This window comes from Mesoplodon bidens, assembly GCF_964165515.1.
Source record: "Mesoplodon bidens genome assembly, chromosome: 2".
NCBI lineage: Eukaryota > Metazoa > Chordata > Mammalia > Artiodactyla > Ziphiidae > Mesoplodon > Mesoplodon bidens.
This window is the reverse complement of record NC_138177.1, coordinates 123,878,478-123,898,050: the sequence shown is the minus strand read 5'-3', so window position 1 is coordinate 123,898,050 and position 19,573 is coordinate 123,878,478. Positions and strand designations below refer to the sequence as shown.

The 19,573-nt window shown below is 38.6% G+C and overlaps 1 protein-coding gene across 1 annotated transcript in view; it reads right to left on the bottom strand.

Annotated features, from left to right (window-relative positions):
- Nucleotides 1–8,798, bottom strand: part of NEGR1 (neuronal growth regulator 1) — a 917,418-nt gene extending 908,620 nt beyond the window's left edge. The window contains exon 1 of the mRNA XM_081225773.1: nt 8,194–8,798. Coding sequence (XP_081081899.1) covers nt 8,194–8,369 — 176 coding nt within the window. The 5' untranslated portion in view covers nt 8,370–8,798. The remainder of the gene's footprint in view (nt 1–8,193) is intronic.
- Nucleotides 8,799–19,573: the final 10,775 nt, after the last annotated feature.

Here is a 19,573-nt window from a genome sequence, read left to right as displayed (position 1 = left end):
CCTCTGAGAGACAGAATGATACAAAAGGTATGCTCTAGCTTGGGGAGTGTAACTACTTTTCACAATTGAGAGTTATTCATTCAAAGCAAATAGCCAATTCTCTCTACCTCTGTATCTTTATTGATTTTATTTAATTGAAGCCTTAGAAGAAAGGAAGAGGAGGCTCCATGAGTTGAGGTAGAAACAGAAAAAATATCAGAAGGTTACAACAGACATTTTTGCAATTTCGAACTATTCCTGTTATCTGTCGATTATAATTGCAAAGAGCAAAAGCCTACCTATATAATTTAAAATCTTAGATCTTCTTAAAACTATAAGTACATCTCAATAATCTTACAACTGTATCATTGCATTCCAAATATTTTCTGCTGAAACCCACAGTAATATATATATATATATATATATACATCTAAAATCTTGACACAGTACACACACAGAAACACACAAAATAAAAGTTTAATTAAATGATACTTACCTTTATTATGTAAAATGTTTTCTACCCTATTTTAGTATATTTTGTTTTTAAAAAAATAGCTTTAGTATCCAGTACATTTTCTTCAAGACCCACTAGTAGATTGTGTCCTGAATTTAAAGACACTGAATGATTCCAATGTGTGTGTCTCAACCCAGTAGGACTTCTGCAGGAATTACTTAAGGCAGAGACCACTGATAAATGGATTCGATAAAAAATACTTAATCACTATAAAAACACAGATCTATCATAGTATTAAAGATATTACAATATTATTAAATTTGAAACAATTAATAAACCAAGGAACAAATACATTTAATCCTTTGCTTATCCTTCCAAAAAATTCATTAATTTAAAATATAGTGGATGTTGACCTGATATATGCAAGGTTCAACATTAAAGCCCTAGAAATAGATGAACAACAGTCACAGAACTTTAACAGAAAGTACTTTAACAAAACGTCAAAAAACTTCTTACTACTATTAAATTTCTCCAACATCTGTAAATCGTCATACTTTTAGATACAGTGGACTAATTAAAATCCAATTTGATAATGATTATGCCCGCGTAGAAAAATCGTAGATTTTACTCTCTAGTAGTTTGGGAAGTTTGTTTCCATTGGTGAACTTGCAACGCGTAAAATGCCTGACAAAATAGCCTGTGGTCCAATTTAAAGTTTCCTCTACAAAAGCCAGAAGGCAGGTAATATGATGTTCCAAGGAAAAACGGAGCAATACATTTTATTTTCTCTTATACACAGAAAATGTCCATGATAATCTATAATGGATCAGCAAAACTTGAGAAGAATCAGTTAAGTATGACTTCCTTCCCAACTCAGGAATCCTCTCTTGAGCATTCTTTAGAGATGGTCATTGCATTAATTATGGTTTTAAATTATCATCTTTCCTGCAAAAATGTGGAGAAAGTCACCAAAAATAGGACTTTATGGTGACTGTTTGTTTATATTGGAGCCAGACATCTACAAAATATCTTTTAGAAAGTATTTTGAAGAATGTAAGGGGAAGGTCACCACATCATCTAATACTCAATTAAGCGGGAGAGTAAAAACAAACAATACCGACTAATAAAGCTTCCCTTAGCTCTTCCATGTTAGTGATGTGATGTCTATAATGTCTTTTTTTTTTTTTTTTTTGCGGTACGCGGGCCTCTCACCATTGTGGCCTCTCCCGTTGCAGAGCACAGGCTCCAGACACGCAGGCCCAGCGGCCATGGCTCACGGGCCCAGCCGCTCCGTGGCACGTGGGATCTTCCCGGACCAGGGCACATACCCGCGTCCCCTGCATCGGCAGGCGGACTCTCAACCACTGCGCCACCAGGGAAGCCCTATAATGTCTTAGTGTATGACATTTTGAATAGGATATGGTAGAAAAGTGATCTGATTTCTAATAAAAAGTTTCAAATGGCTTGAGAGACTAATTTCTACAGTGGTTATGTATACTATTATGATCATATACTTCATAAGAAACCGGAAACTTTGATTTGCTCTTCAGGTATTAAGCTACATAAAAGAAAGGCCTTTAATTCCTATTGATTTCAATAGTCAACACTGTAGGAATTAGTTCAGCATTTTGACCACATATCCACAAACAGAGTTTAGCCCTGGTTCTCTTTTGCTCAGTGGGGGAGAAAAAAAAAAAAAAAAAAAAACGGTATTATTGATTCTTGCCACATTATATTCTTCAACTACTTTATTTTCCCATGCATAGCATCTTTATATTTTTTCTTCTGAAATTAATTATTCAATCATATATTTAATTAAATATTTATACAATTGGTTTATTGTGCTTACCATAATCTGGGTGTGGACAATACCCCAAATATCCATTTTTCTTCTTTGTAATATGCCCCAGTGTTGTTATGGTTCTATGCCTACCTCCTTAAACAACTACTATATCCAGTTCTAGGGAGCAACATTTATGTTACCATGAGCAAAACAATAATTCAACCCAATATATTTAAAATCACTGAAACTATTACTTTTCACCATGTATCAATCAGGGTTCTACCAGCAAAATGTAAACAATTTGGAATATTTAAAACAGAGAGAATTTAATGCAGGGAATTGATTGCAGAGAGGATGGAAAAGTTGAGAAGAAGAACACATGATGATAAGACAGCCCGAAAGTTAGAACAGCAGGAAGCCACTGCTACTCTTAGGATGGAAGAACAAATGGGTGAGGCAGTATACACAAGCCCAAGAGCCGCTTATCCAGTGGGAGATGAAGACACTGCTGAACACTGCCCAAAGCAATGAAGGAGGGGAGAAACACCTTGGCCTCTCACTCATCATATCCTCCCTTCTCCTAAAACTACCTTCCATTGGACAACCACAGCCTGAAGACAGCTGATGTGGACAACTGGGAAATGCAGCCTGGGAATTAGCTTCATCATCTATCTCCAATAGCACAGCATAGGAGAAGGATGAAGGTTGGATCTGGTTAATCAGGCCCAGAACTGTCACATACAGGATGTGAACATTTCTCCAAACATTCCAAAAGTCAGGTATTTCAGAATTAACTTATCTCATGGAGCCATTTAATTATAAATCCAATCTATTTAAAATAAGTAGCTCATTAACATGCTTGTGCTCAGGGCCTCCCTGGTGGCGCAGTGGTTGAGAGTCCGCCTGCCGATGCAGGGGACGCGGGTTCGTGCCCCGGTCTGGGAGGATCCCACATGCCGCGGAGCGGCTGGGCCCGTGAGCCATGGCCGCTGAGCCTGCACGTCCGGAGCCTGTGCTCCGCAACGGGAGAGGCCACAACAGTGAGAGGCCCGCGCAACGCAAAAACATGCTTGTGCTCAAAGACATACAACCACATGGGCTTATCAGATCTTCTAAACTAAAAAATTGGACAAAAATAAATTTATCTAGAAAATTTAAAAATACTATGTTGTTCTTTAATATAATGAATGATTGTGTATTAATGTATCATGTAATGCGTCATGCTAATAGAAGAGCTCTGCAAATCACTACAGGTAACACTGTAGCATTTTATTCAATATTTTTGAGTGCATTTTTCCAAAATGACTCAGCATGACCATCTATTACCACTTCTCCTTTAAAGAAGAAAAAAAAAAACTCAGAATTTTAAAAATATTTGTTCAATGACACTATTTAATAAGGATGTAGATATTTAAATAGTGCCTTAATGTTTTAACCTGAAAATGTCTATATAGTTGAACAGTACATTTGGAATATGTGATGCATCAATGTGTAGGGATGACTTAACAGGTGAGTTTGAAGAGACTCACTGAAGAGACTCTTCAATGATATTCCAAAAGTTCAGTATAATCGACTCTATTGTTATTGGTAATTCTGCATTCTCATACATAAATCATTTACTTTCTTGTATCCAATAGCATACATTTAAAACCAAAACTAATTAACATAATCAAAAGGCAAATGTATTGGACAAATAGGCTGAGAAGTAATAAATGCTTGTCATATCCATTTATAAATCCACTTGTAAAAGTTTTGTGATTTCCAATGGAAATATCTTCTGCATAAATGTGCTCTATGCTCTATGCTTGAAGCAAAAGTCTTCGGTCTTATTACAATATTATTATTAGGACCTCATATAACTTCTATTCAAATCTATTGCATTAAAATGACAAAGTTGTGTTCAACCTTGCTAAAGAAGATATCACATTTAAGAAAAGAACCCTCCTTCCTTCCTTTGATTAAAGCATGACAAACAGAGAATAGGATATTTTGAATTCATATCAGGATGGCAGCTTAAAATGTACAAAATTCGTAGATGAGTTGAAGTAGAAACAGATGAAAGAACTAGCTTTAAAATGACGTCTTTTTAAAAACTGGGATGATATAAATGAGGCTATTCCTTGTATTATTTCCAAAGAATATTAAACGTTTTTGGACATGTTAACATAACTGTATTTGTTAATAAGGTAAGAATAAAGTGGCTGATTCACATTACAGTAGATGCAAAACTACAAAAAAAAAAAAAGGCATCCAAAATTAATGTATTGAGCCAGAGCAGAATTATCTTCCCCTTGATTTTCTAGGTCTAGAAACATTGTGTCCTGAAGCATGACCAATGTGGTTCTAGTATATCTTCTGTTCTTTGCTATGTCACCGCATGAAGCATTAACTCAGATCTTCCATGTACTTTAAAATGCAATTTGAAGACTAGAGAAGAAGTTAATTTCTCCATACACAAATTAACAAGTTCTGTTGAGCATAAAATAGCAATAAGTATTAAATGTGGTAGCAATCTAATATCTAGTATCTCATTAAGTTAATGAAAATATTAATTTGTATTGGTAGCAAATTACAATGTACTCTAGACATCCATGCATTCATTTAAAGTTTAGGTAAGGGAAGTACCAAAGTTATTGTATTGAATAGATGCATCATTAATACTTTATCAAGAATGTCCAAATACCTTAAGTGAATCCTTCAGAGATTTATAAGTGAATATCATTATTAGAAATAATGGATATTTTGACATTTAATATATTGCTTCACTAACCTTAAGAGGCAAAGTTAAAATGATAAGAATGTTGAAATAAATGGAACTTCATTATATGGAATGGAAATAAATGGAACTTCATTATAAGTTCTCTATTTAAGCCAAATAGAGAAGGTGATTTACAAAATGATAGATAGATACAGTTTGTGGATCACAGAATGAATTCCCTTTTGTATGATAACACCACTTAAGGGAAGTTTTGCTTTTCTTGATTCTTTTCTCTAAAACAGACATACTGGCATTTAGGAGATAAAAATGTATGATTTGACCTTTAAACTTCTGTTTCATTAACGTAACCACAAGCAACAGAGTCACTGACTGACACGTTTGCACTTTCAGGCCTTTAGCACTTAGTTATTTGATAACTTTTATGCCACTATTTGCTTTTTATTAGAGATACTTTGAGGAATGTGTTACATTAAAAATAGAGTATATTGTGTAAAGCTTAATAAATGATCTCATGTGATTCAGTAAAGTGTTCTCTTGAGTACTAGCTTTCTGTGCTTTGACGTGAGGGTGTGTATGTATTAGGGAAGATTTTGTTTTGTTTGTTTTGTTTTCTAATGAATTAGATAATTAGATCAAAGACAATTCCAAGTATCCAAAGTGAAAACATAAACTATAACTCTGTGTCATTACTTTTGATGAAAAGTATGTCACCTGACTTACACTCAATTAGTCCTTAAGCTCTTCTGTACTGGTCTATGAACAGAGTAAATACCAGTTGCAGATGAGTCAAGAAAAATAACTGACACAATTTAACATTTTTTTAAGAGAAATAGGATTTCTTATAAATATACATGTTAAAAATGTTTAAAACCTGTGGGCAATATAAAAAGATAAAAAATAGGATACTCCCTAGAGAATTCTAGAATTACTGTAAGCAAATTACTCTGAGTAAAAAGTAATGCAGATTGGATTTGTTTCATATGACAAAAAAAAAAAAAGATTCTGTTTATTTTTAAAAAACATTGTAATTGGTTAGAAACATTATTCAGGAGAGACAGAGGTTGTATTCTCTTTTAAAAGTTTAAAAGTCAAAAGTTCCCTAAACTAAGATATGACAAAACTCAGGATATGGTATATAAATGGATGAGGTACAGTGCACACAAGTAAACAAGGACTGCACCAAACCAACAAACCAGGAAGGATATTGGTGTCACTAGTCAGAGAAGCTTCACTATTGGAAGCAATGAGTGCTCCTAGAGGCAGAACATGGGTTCAGTTATTTTAATAGAAACAAAACACCTAAGATATACCATTAAAAGACAAGCAGTCTATCAAATCCTTTAGATTGAAAGTGTTAATGCTCATTATAAATAGGCAATATGCTACTACAAACGTATAGATTGTCGCTCCAATGATAAGTGTTTGTAACCTCTAAAGATAGCACTTCAACCTTACTGTTGTTTAAACTTCCAAAACAAACTTAATATAAAGAACATAAACAAAGGTTTAATTTATATCCTGTGTGTGACCAAAAGTTCATCTCTTTTGCCAACAATGAAAGGTATTTTACTAAGTTATAACAAAACATTTGTTACTTTTGTATACATCCAGTTGCATTTTGCGTTTACAGTAGAGATAGCATTATTTATATTATAAAAGCACGTTATTAATGTATATTAGAAACTACAAGAGTATTCCAGATGAATTTGGACTCATAAGCATGTTTTAGAAGGTGTAAATCATTTACCACACCCAGATCCCAGATCATTAAATTTAAAATATACTGCATGACTCAAATAAAACATAGCCCACTCTGTTTCACCTTAGACATGCCACATATACTGATTTTGTGCAATCTGAACTTACAAGCCAACTACCACACAGTGGAGAGAAAGAAGATCTTTCAGGGAGATTTGAGATATATGTCAGGTGGAGGTGTCATGGGGAGGGCGATGGGAAATGAAGGAATAAGGGCATTTAGCCTTGTTTAGATCTAAGCACCGCTGATTATCAATTTATATTTTCACAGGAGAAAAAATGTTTCTAGAAGCTTATCTGCAGTGTTGTTTAGAGATAAAATTAGTCTATGGATGTTCATTAATGACAAAACATTTCGATGCTCAAGCTTGGGGAAAAGAAGGGAAGAAGGGAGAGTGAGCAAAAGCAAAACTTAAAATGGGAAAAGGGAGGAAAAGGGAAAGATGAGGGGATAGAGAGAGGAAAGAGAGAGACTGTGTGTATACATGTGTGAGTGACAGTGTGTGGAACAGTGAAGTAGCGTGTGCCTTTTAGACAGTAGAAGAGAATCTGAATGTGAAAGTGGTTGTTAGGGAGAGTATGGAAGTGCCAGAATGTGTGAGAATGTGAAGCAGAGTATGTGAGGGAGTGTGGTTAAGAAAGAGAGATTTGTGAGGGCGAGAAAATGGTACTGGAAGGGGTTAGAGGGAACATACGTGTGTCTGACAGGGATGGGAACCGATATGGGGAAAGAGATGGGAATGTGAGTCAAAGAGAGAGAGAGAGAGAAAGAGAGAGAGAGAGGGATCACAGAACAGGGATATTAATGAAGAAAAATGAGGAATGGAGAAAGGTAAAGAGTGGAGAAAAGTGGGTTAAATAAGAGGTGAGAAATTAGAGTGGTGGAGATAAAAAAGAAAATATGAGGAGAAAAAAAGGGAGGAAAAATACAAAAGAAATGAAAAGAGGCAAAGGAAGAAGGGGGGAAATGGAAAAAAGAAAAGAAAAGGAAGGGAGGAAAAGAAAAGGGAGAAAGCGGTAAGAGAAAAGAAAGAAAACTGAAAAGGGAGAAAATTGAGCCTAAGTGTCCAAGTGAGAGGGAAAATATATAGGAGCAGGGAGCCAGCCATCAGTTTGAAAAAGTCGCTTAGGCTGCAGTAAAATAGAAACAACCTGATAAACTTGTCAGACTCTCCAAGAGTACCCCATGACAATAAAACACAGACCTTGTGAATTTAGTTTCCAAGTGGCACCTGCCCCTCTTAAACCTCACACTTCACTCATCCCCGGGCTACCTGTCGTTCCGGCAAAGTGCTTTAGAATCACCAGTCGGCTTGCTACCTGCCCCGGGGTAAAGGGGCCATGGCTCCAGGCAGAATCAGAAACTGAATTTCCTGAGATGTAGTCTTTTGATAATGATCACCACCAGCATCATTACTTGGTTTAAAAAGAAGGCAAGAAAGGTGGAAAGACAGAAAGACAGACTGAGACAAGTACGAAAAAGCACGACGTTCTTCCTACCTAAGCACCGCCGTGTCCCCCTTTCTGACCATCATGTTGTCCACAGCAGCCCAGGGGAAGTCCACACTCTGTCCAGCCGGGAGGCAGGAGGGTAGCAGGCAGCACAAGCTGAGGAGCACCGCCGCCAGCCACTGGTTCGAGCAACAAGCACCCTGCACCAACAGCATCATGTCCATCCCTGCTAGGGCTGCTCACTCTCCAGCAGCTTTCAGCTCGCACTCCCCCACCCCCTGGTGCTGGCTAGTCTTCCCGGGAACCAGGCAGCGCGCCACAGGATTTTTTTTTTCTTTCTATTTTTTTTTTTTTTTAATTTGGTGGATGGGTGGGTTTCTTTTCTTTCTTCCCCCCCACCCCCCTCTAGTTGTTGGGTGTTGTTTCTCTCTTTTTTGCCTCCCCTCCTCCTCGTCTTTGCTTTCCCTCCCTCCCTCCCCTCCCACCCCCTGGCACCACACTACACCTCCTCTCGGTTGCTTTTGGCCGAGTCCGGAGTGTGGCTAAATCTCGGGCAGCTCGCGCACTATCTAGCGAGAAGGCGAGCGCGCCGGCGAGTGAGGGAGGAGGAGCGGCGGCGGCGGAGGCTGGGCGAGCGGCGGCGGCAGCGGCGGCGGCTGTAATCGCGGCTGCACCCTCAGCAGAAGCAGCGCGGGGCGCAGCGGCGGCCGGCGGCCCCGGGCTCGCGCGCGTTGCCAAGCGGCCGTTTCCTTAGCAACCCCGCCCGGGGACTGGGGATGCAGCAGGGAGGGGGAAAACGAATTGGGGCGGGGGGGGGTGCGGGAAGAAAAGAAAGAAAACGAAAAAAATATCAGGAAGAGGTATATCACAATTATGCAAACTGAGAGGAAAAAAGAGATGCATCGGAGACAGAATGCTTCCCTTCCTGTCATACGCACTAGAGTGATGCTTTGCTAGAAAAGTCTCCTTGTCGGGGCTGAGGTGAACAGAGCAGAGGGGCTCTTTGCTTTCCCTCTTCGGTGCATTTTACCTCTTGAGGCACCGTAACTTTTAAGTCCTCCAAGTTGTGGTGGGCGCCATCATGACGCCGGGGACTGTGAGGTGTTGTTTCTTTTCTTTCCAATCTCGCCCGGGCGGCCGCGCTACAGTTGACAAGCGACCAACTAGTTCACACTTTACCTCTTTTCGGATATAGGTAGGGACGGTGACGGGGGGGAGGGGCTGCTTTTTGAGGGGACAAGAGGGGGGTGCTTGCAAGGCCTGGCGGTAGAGCAGCTGGCGCGTCTAATGGGTCAGTCGCTAAGGATTGGACGGCGGTCCCCCTACACCCCGCACCTCGTGCATGTTGACACTAAATTGTGTGTGTGTGAGAGAGAAGTATAGTCAAAGTGGAGAGCGCGTGGACGTGTGTGTGAGTGTGTAGTAAGCGCGCGCCCGTGTATGCGCGCGAGTCGAGCTCGCGGGGCCTGTACGCGCGCGGCACGCAGGCGCGCTGGGAGGGGCAGGGCGGGTCGTGAAGGGATGGAGTCGGGAAGAGACTGCAATCAAGCGTTTTAATTGTGTGCAGCCAGGCAGTCCTGTTATGTAAGAGGCAGTTTAACCCGTTTGAGCCTATCAGGCGGAATGATCAGCGCGTTCGAATCTAGGCAGGGCAAAGTTACCGTGTTTAACGAGTCACAGGTTTATATTTTTTAACAGCCTCCAAACCCGTTTGGATAAGCTTCCCACTCCGCGGCGCAGAGCGGCTACCCTCTCTTCTTACGCCGCCGCATCCACGTAGCAGCTCGCCCCGCCGCTGCAAGCGGCTGTCCTGGCCCAAGGCAGAGTGAGGTGCTGGGCATGGGGCCGCCGCCTACCCTTTTTTACTTCTTCCCTTCTTGAACTCTTTTCCAGATTCAGGATCCTTTAGCTATTCCGGTCCATTCGCAGATCAATGCGAGAACCGAGGCTAGAGTCGATAGCAGTTACGCCGATCAATCTTGTTTAGTGAGGAGTTTGGGAAGCAGAGCGGGGAGGTGAAGGAGAGAAACAAGTAATTAAAAAATATGCTCACCCCTCCCCTTCCTCCAACCCTATCCCCCTTAAGCAGTCTTGGAAGATTTTCTTCGGCTGACCCCAGTCCTTCATCCCTTGGAGGAAATAAATACAGCAAAACCTCGCACATCCCTAACTTGTTTTCCATAATGCTAGCAGGGTCCTTTGGCAAAGCGCACAGAAGCAATAATCTCTGCAGGGGTCAGCATCCGGCTGCCTCCCCAGACTGAGCTCTTTACGAGGCAGGCAGGGAGTCGTTTTGCTTGGCGGTAGCGGTGCTCAGAGTGATTTTTATCGCAGTGCATGAGGATATATGGGGAAAGGGAAAGGTTCCTATCACCTGTGACCACCCAGACTGACTGATCGAAGAGCCCCTAACTAGCATCACCTCCCTGATGAAGTGACAAGTGACACTCCAAGGCCCGAGCCGTTTGCAGCAGGAGTTACTGATGTTACTAGTATTCAAGCTTAACTCTCAAATCCGGCTCGGAAATTGAGAGTGCAACAGTATTCAACCGCGTTTTGAAACATCAATAAAATGTTAGTCATTTGCGGATGAATGAAAACATTTTCTTTACCGTCTGGTATGCTAGGGAAATAATTGTCAAATGACAGACTCTTGCTAATACTGAAGCCAGATACCTAGGTAACACTGTTGTCTTGTTAACTGCGTTTTTCTCTCTTGCGTGGTACACTAATGGATAAAGCTTAAAATTATCTAGGGCAAACGGGGGATTAGAAGAATCGACATGTCGTATACATAGGCAAAACTTCGCAGTATTATTCAGTATTTTCACTAGAAATTATCTAGATTACATTGAAGAGAAGCAGAAGGCACAGCTTCCAGCATTGTGACTCAGTTTAGTGCTATTTTATGCAGGGATGGGGTGCCAGCATTTTCTAGTACAAGCTGTGAAAAGCATCCTTTTGTAACCGCTGTTTCTCAGAGATCTGACATCTTCAGTAGGGGGGTGGGGAGGATGGGGGAATCTGTGACCAGGGCTGGAGCTCTGCAGTAGTTTTAATAGGTACAACAACCCTTCAGGCTTGTGAAAGGAAACTGGGACCACTTCTCTTTAAAGGCAAAGAGTTTATTTTCTTTATTTCTAGTTTTTATCTCAACTTCCATTCACTGATCACAAAACACTTAAATCTCACAAAACCCATCCAGAGGAAGCAATAATTGAACCTAGTTTATAGATGCATGGACAATTGGAAAGCTTATTTACATGTGCATCACTATTATTTAAAGTGAGTGCAAGAATGCTGAGTGGGGTAGCCTTATTACTGCATGTACTTTCACTGTCCTTCTGACTGGGAAGGGAAATGATTTTCAAAGCTTTTATTACTTTCTTTTCTCCTCAACCTTTCTATGGACATATATCTGAGAGGATTTTACAGGATTTCTAGTATTTGCTTTTGAGGTCCTAGATTTCTTTCAAGCAGAGACAAATCCTATAAGTCTTGGCTCCTGAGAGAAAACCAGAACAAAAACAAAGAACAATGAAATGAAAGAAAGAACACCTCCCAGCTCAGATAGCACATTGTTCCTTAGTAGAATTTTTGTTTGTTTGTCTGTTTTTTAATAAGTATTGAGAATAGGCAACAGCATTGTTGGAACATTTTAGATAATGAGGGTTGGAGTGGTTGTAGTATGATACTCTCTTGGTCAGAGTTTTTAGGAATTGATATTGGAATGAATTACTACAACTACTACTTCCTCTTGAATCATGTGCTCTTACTTTGTTTTCAAAGCTCAACTTCAAATATTTGAAGAAATGTGGTGACCAATATTGAAGGAGAAAGGTGGAGCCTGACTTTAATAATTGATTATGCCTTTAACTAGACTAGTTTACACCCCTGTTTTTCATGTCCTCTGACCTCAGGGGGGTTGGAAGTGTAATGTTTAAGGAAGATGCTTATGCTTCTTTTGTTTAATAAACTTGATTTTTAATTGACAGTGTAAATGAGATTGTTATTTTGGAAAAAAAATTGAATATAAATTCACGTTTATTTTCTGATAGCAAGTAAACCCAGATATATCTTTCATTCTATTACTGTGTAGGCATGAGAAATTTTAGGCAAGACAGGTCCCAGGACCTAATCAGAGCTAATGAGAGTACTTTGTAATCCCTGAAAGAGTCCGTCAGGAAGCCCTTTTAAACAGAACATATGAATAATAGCTCTTTAACTTGGGCCATAATTGAGTCTCTATTTGAATTAAGCTGGTTTAGGCTTGGAGAACCTTGCCAACTTAAACTGGCCTATAGTGGTAATTTGCAGGTTGGTATGAGAACTACAAAGCTTGGGATATTTGTTGGGGGGGGATATTTATAGAAAGGTTTCTCAACCTAGGCACTTTTTTATGGAATTATAGTTGATTTACATTATTGTATTAAATATCAGGTGTGCAACAAAGTGATTCAGATATATATATATGTGTGTATATATATATATATATATATATATATATACATATATATATATACACATACATATTCAACCACCTAGAACACATTCCACAGGCAGAGTGTGGGCCTAGAACACATTCCACAGGCAGAGTGTGGGCCATCTCAGAAGTCAGGAGACCCCAGGGTACAGGGTGGTTAGTTTTTTTTTACTTCCTAAATTTTATTTATTTATTTATTTAGTTAGTTAGTTAGTTAGTTAGTTATTATACAGCAGGTTCTTATTAGTTGCCTATTTTATACATATTAGTGTATACATGTCAATCCCAATCTCCCAGTTCACCCCCCCACACACTTTCCTCCCTTGGTGTCCATACATTTGTTCTCTACATCTGTGTCTCTATTTCTGCCTTGCAAACCGGTTCACATATACCATTTTTCTAGATTCCACATATATGCATTAATATATAATATTTGTTTTTCTCTTTCTGACTTACTTCACTCTGTATGACAGTCCCTAGATCCATCCACTTCTCTATAAATTACCCAATTTCATTCATCTTTATGGCTGAGTAATATTCCATTGTATATATGTACCACATCTTCTTTACCCATTCATCTCTTGATGGGTATTTAGGTTGCTTCCATGACCTGGCTATTGTAAATAGTGCTGCAGTGAACATTGGGGGTGCGTGTGTCTTTTTGAATCATGGTTTTCCCAGGGTATATGCCCAGTGGTGGGATTGCTGGATCATACGGTAGTTCTACTTTTAGTTTTTTAAGGAACATCCATACTGTTCTCCATTGTGGCTGTATCAATTTACATTCCCACCAACAGTGCAAGAGGGTTCCCTTTTCTCTATACCCTCTCCAGCATTTGCTGTTGGTAGATTTTCTGATGATGCCCATTCTAACCAGAGTGAGGTGATACCTCATTGTAGTTTTGATTTGCATTTGTCTAATAATTAGTGACATTGAGCAGCTTTTCATGTGCCTCTTGGTCATCTGTATGTCTTCTTTAACCTAGGCATTTTTAATAATTTGGGCCAGGTAATTCTTTGTTGTGGAGACTGCCCTGTGCATAGGAAAATGTTTAGCAGTATCCCAGGTCTCTAGTTACTAGATGCCAGTAGCACCAGTAGATGCTAGTAGCTGTGATAACCAAAATTTCTTCAGACATTGCTAAATGCTGTGTGGACCAGTGTAGAGGGGTGGCAAAAATTACCCTAGGTTGAGAAACCCTCCATTATAGGTTAAATTTTTTAAAATATCTACCATCTTGTGCTTTTCAAACAAAATAATAAAGCAGATTGTGGTCAAAACAAAAGTATTTTATTTAAATTCTATAGCTGCAAAGTAGCTCCTCCTCCTCATCTTTTCGGTATCTGCATTTACCTACTATGTGATTGAGTAGCCCAGCTTAGTGGGGGTGTAATTAATTGAATGGCTGAACATAAATATCTTTTCATGATGTTCCCATTGGAGCTCTTTTATTTAAGTCAGAGCTGAATGTATATTTCTAATTTTTAAAAGAAATTGTCATTTTGTGGTGGTTTAAATAAGAGTATGAGTCAATGGTGAGCTTCTTTTGGGCAAGAGCTAACTTAAATCTTTGTATTCTTTACATAGTGACAGCTACAGGGTATGTAGTCAGGAAATGACTATTGAATAAAGGAGAGGAAAAACAAAGTAATTTCCCTTTTGAATAACTCTATGCAAAAATCATATATTCACCCATTTACTATTTTTATTATCTTATCTATTAGAATACCAGCCTTGATGATAAGTAAAGAGGTAAGAACTGTGGGCTGGAGGGATGTTTCAAGGATACTTTCAAAGCTCTTCAAACTATTCCCATAGTCTGGCCGTGAAAATTTCACCTAAGTGCTTAAACCAGAATGAGAAGTCTTAGGATAAGTGTGGATGGAAATTATTTTTAGAGTACTGAGTGTTTTTTTTTTCTTTTCACTTGTAAGGTAGTGAGTACATATCAACTACATACCCTTATATATTTGCATGGGTTCTGGGGAAACTAATAAATACCTCTATCCTTATTCATTTAAGATTTATTTAAAGAGTTTTACTTCCAAAAGGACTTTAGGAACCTCAAGTGCATGTATGTAAAAGTAAATGTCAAATTTAATATTTTCTATTTGACTATCAGAAATGTAAAATATTACACTCTGAAACTAGTATTCATTTTTTATTTTTTATGTTATTTCATTTTATTTCCTAAAAGTTTCTGATTCTGATTGCAGAGATTTTTACCTTGTATACATTTGACCCTTCAACAACACGGGTTGGAACATGTGGATCCACATGTATGCAGATTTTTTTCAATAACTGCTATAGTACCACACTATAGTGTAGTGGCTGAGTTCCTGGATATGGAACCTCAGAAACAGAGGACTGACTATAAAGCTGTAAATGGATTTTCCACAACGCAGGGGTCAGTGCCCTTTACCCACCACATTATTCAAGGGCAAACTGTATATATTTTTAAAGACTTTACTTTTTTTAGAGCAGTTGTAGGATTACAACAAAATTTAGATGAGGGTATAAAGATTTCCCGTATATACCCTGTCCTAACATGTATAGCCTCCCCCAGTAACTACATCACTAACCAGAATGACACATTTTTTTTTCCAGCAAGGATAAACCTACATTGGCACATCATAATCACCCCAAGTCCATAGTTTTCCTTATGGCTCACTCTTGGTGTTGTACATTTTATGAGTTTAGACAAATATATAATGACATGTAGCTATCATTTTATCGTATGGTAAAAATCCTCTGTGCTCTGACTATTCAGTTCTCCCCTAGCAAACTCTAATTTTTTTTTTATTGTCTCCGTAGTTTTGCATTTCCCAGAATGTCATATGCTTGGAATAATACAGAATGTAGCCTTTTTTCAGATTGGTTTTTTTAACCTAGTAACACATTTAAGATTCCTTCATGCCTTGTCATGACTTGATTGCTCATTTCTTTTCAGTGCTGAATAATATTCCATTGTTTGGATATACACAGTCTATTTATTCTCCCAACTGGGGGACATCTTGGTTGTTTCCAAGTTTTGGCATTATAAATAAAGCTGCTATAAATATCCATATGCAGGTTTTTGTGTGGACATAAGTTTTCAGCTCTTTCGGTGAATACCAAGGAGCATGCTTGCTGCACCATATGGTAAGAGTATGTTTGGTTTGTAAGAAAACCCCCATATTTCCTCCAAAGTGACTGTACCATTGTGTATACATTCCCACCAGTAAATGAACAAGAGGTCTTGTTGCCACATAACCTCACAAGCATTTGGTATTGCAGAGTTCCAGATTTTGGCCACTCTTGTATGTGTGTGATAGTGTCTCATTACTGCTTTAATTTGCATTTCCCTGATGTTATATGATGTGCTGTATCTTTTCATATGCTTATTTGCCATCTGTATTTCTTCTTTGATGAAGTGTCTGTTAAGGTCTTTCGATCATTTTTAATCAGTTTTCTTTTTTATTGTTGAGTTCTTTGTATGTTTTGGGTAATGGTGCTTTATCAGGTGTGTCTTTTTTTTTTTTTTTTTATATATGGTACGCGGGCCTCTCACTGTTGTGGCCTCTCCCGTTGAGGAGCACAGGCTCCGGACGCGCAGGCTCAGCGGCCATGCCTCACGGGCCTAGCCGCTCAGCAGCATGAGGGTTCTTCCTGGACCAGGGCACAAACCCGTGTCCCCTGCATTGGCCGGCGGACTCTTAACCACTGCGCAACCAGGGAAGCCCTATCAGGTGTGTCTTTTGAAAATATTTTATCCCAGTTTGTGGCTTGTCTTCTCATTGTCTTGACATTGTCTTTTGCAGAGTTGAAGTTTTTAATTTTAATTAAGTACAGCTTATCAATTATTTCTTTCATGGATTGTCTTTTGTGTTGTGTCTAAAAAGACATCATAATACCCAAGTTCATCTAGGTTTTCTCCTGTGTTATCTTTGAGGAGTTTTATAGTGTAGCACTTGGGTCTATGACCTTTTTTTGAGTTAATGGTTGTAAAATGTATAGTTATCTGATGTGTTTTGAAACTCTATAAGACTTGTGAAATTTACCCTTTTACCATATTTTCCTAGAATTGATAATGTGTAGATATTATCTGTCCTATAATATAAAAATAGCAGGGGAGGTACCTCATTGTATTAATTTATGAAGCCATCTTTATTTTTTATTTATTTTTATTTTTTTATTAGTTTCTGCTTTATAACAAAGTGAATCAGTCATACATATACATCTGTTCTCACATCCCTTCCCTCATGCATCTCCCTCCCTTCCACCCTACCCATCCCACCCCTCCAGGCGGTCACAAAGCACCGAGCTGATCTCCCTGTGCTCTGTGGCTGCTTCTCACTATCTATCTACCTTACGTTTGGTAGTGTATATATGTCTATGCCTCTCTTTCGCTTTGTCACAGCTTACCCTTCCCCCTCCCCATATCCTCAAGTCCATTCTCTAGCAGGTCTGTGTCTTTATTCCCGTTTTACCCCTAGTTTCTTCATGACATTTTTTTTTAAATTCCATATATATGTGTTAGCATAGGGTATTTGTCTTTCTCTTTCTGACTTACTTCACTCTGTATGACAGACTCTAGGTCTATCCACCTCATTACAAATAGCTCAGTTTTGTTTCTTTTTATTGCTGAGTAATATTCCATTGTATATATGTGCCATATCTTCTTTATCCATTCATCCAATGATGGACACTTAGGTTGTTTCCAGCTCCGGGCTATTGTGAATAGAGCTGCAATGAATATTTTGGTACATGTCTCTTTTTGAATTATGGTTTTCTCAGGGTATATGCCTAGTAGTGGGATTGCTGGGTCATATGGTAGTTCTATTTGTAGTTTTTTAAGGAACCTCCATACTGTTCTCCATAGTGGCTGTACCAATTCACATTCCCACCAGCAGTGCAAGAGTGTTCCCTTTTCTCCACACCCTCTCCAGCATTTATTGTTTCTAGATTTCTTGATGATGGCCATTCTGACTGGTGTGAGATGATATCTCATTGTAGTTTTGATTTGCATTTCTCTAATGATTAATGATGTTGAGCATTCTTTCATGTGTTTGTTTGCAGTCTGTATATCTTCTCTGGAGAAATGCCTATTTAAGTCTTCTGCCCATTTTTGGATTGGGTTGTTTGTTTTTTTGCTATTGAGCTGCATGAGCTGTTTATAAATTTTGGAGATTAATCCTTTGTGACTTGCTTCATTTGCAAATAGTTTCTCCCATTCTGAGGGTTGTCTTTTGGTCTTCTTTATGGTTTCCTTTGCTGTGCAAAAGCTTTGAAGTTTAATTAGGTCCCATTTGTTTATCTTTGTTTTTATTTCCATTTCTCTAGGAGGTGAGTCCAAAAGGATCTTGCTGTGATTTATGTCATAGAGTGTTCTGCCTATGTTTTCCTCTAAGAGTTTGATAGTTTCTGGCCTTACATTTAGGTCTTTAATCCATTTTGAGCTTACTTTTGTGTATGGTGTTAGGGAGTGATCTAATCTCATACTTTTACATGTCCCTGTCCAGTTTTCCCAGCACCACTTATTGAAGAGGGTGTCCTTTCTCCACTGTACGTTCCTGCCTCCTTTATCAAAGATAAGGTGACCATATGTCCGTGGGTTTATCTCTGGGCTTTCTATCCTGTTCCATTGATCTATCTTTCTGTTTCTGTGCCAGTACCACACTGTCTTGATTACTGTAGCTTTGTAGTATAGTCTGAAGTCAGGGAGCCTGATTCCTCCAGCTCCGTTTTTCATTCTCAAGATTGCTTTGGCTATGTTGGGTCTTCTGTTTTTCCAAACAAATTTTGAAATTATTTGTTCTAGTTCTGTGAAAAATGCCAGTGGCAGTTTGATAGGGATTGCATTGAATCTGTAGATTGCTTTGGGTAGTAGAGTCATTTTCACAATATTGATTCTTCCAAACCAGGAACATGGTATATCTCTCCATCTATTTGTATCATCTTTAATTTCTTTCATCAGTGTCTTATAATTTTCTGCATACAGGTCTTTTGTCTCCTTAGGTAGGTTTATTCCTAGATATTTTATTCTTTTTGTTTCAGTGGTAAATGGGAGTGTTTTCTTGATTTCATTTTCAGATTTTTCATCATTAGTGTACAGGAATGCCAGAGATTTCTGTGAATTAATTTTGTATCCTGCTACTTTACCAAATTCATTGATTAGCTCTAGTAGTTTTCTGGTAGCATCTTTAGGATTCTCTATGTATAGTATCATGTCATCTAAAAACAGTGACAGCTTTAATTCTTCTTTTCCAATTTGGATTCCTTTTATTTCCTTTTCTTCTCTGATTGCTGTGGCTAAAACTTCCAAAACTAGGTTGAATAGGAGTGGTGAGAGTGGGCAGCCTTGTCTTGTTCCTGATCTTAGTGGAAATGGTTTCAGTTTTTCACCATTGAGGACCATGTTGGCTGTGGGTTTATCATATATGGCCTTTATTATGTTGAGGAAAGTTCCCTCTATGCCTACTTTCTGCAGGGTTTTTATCATAAATGGGTGTTGAATTTTGTCGAAAGCTTTCTCTGCATCTATTGAGATGATCATATGTTTTTCTCCTTCAACTTGTTAATATGGTGTATCACATTGATTGATTTGCGTATATTGAAGAATCCTTGCATTCCTGGAATAAACCCCACTTGATCATGGTGTATGATCCTTTTAATGTGCTGTTGGATTCTGTTTGCTAGTATTTTGTTAAGGATTTTTGCATCTATGTTCATCAGTGATATTGGCCTGTAGTTTTCTTTCTTTGTGACATCCTTAACTGGTTTTGGTATCAAGGTGATGGTGGCCTCGTAGAATGAGTTTGGGAGTGTTCCTTCCTCTGAAATTGTTTGGAAGAGTTTGAGAAGGATGGGTGTTAGCTCTTCTCTAAATGTTTGATAGAATTTGCCTGTGAAGCCATCTGGTCCTGGGCTTTTGTTTGTTGGAAGATTTTTAATCACAGTTTCAA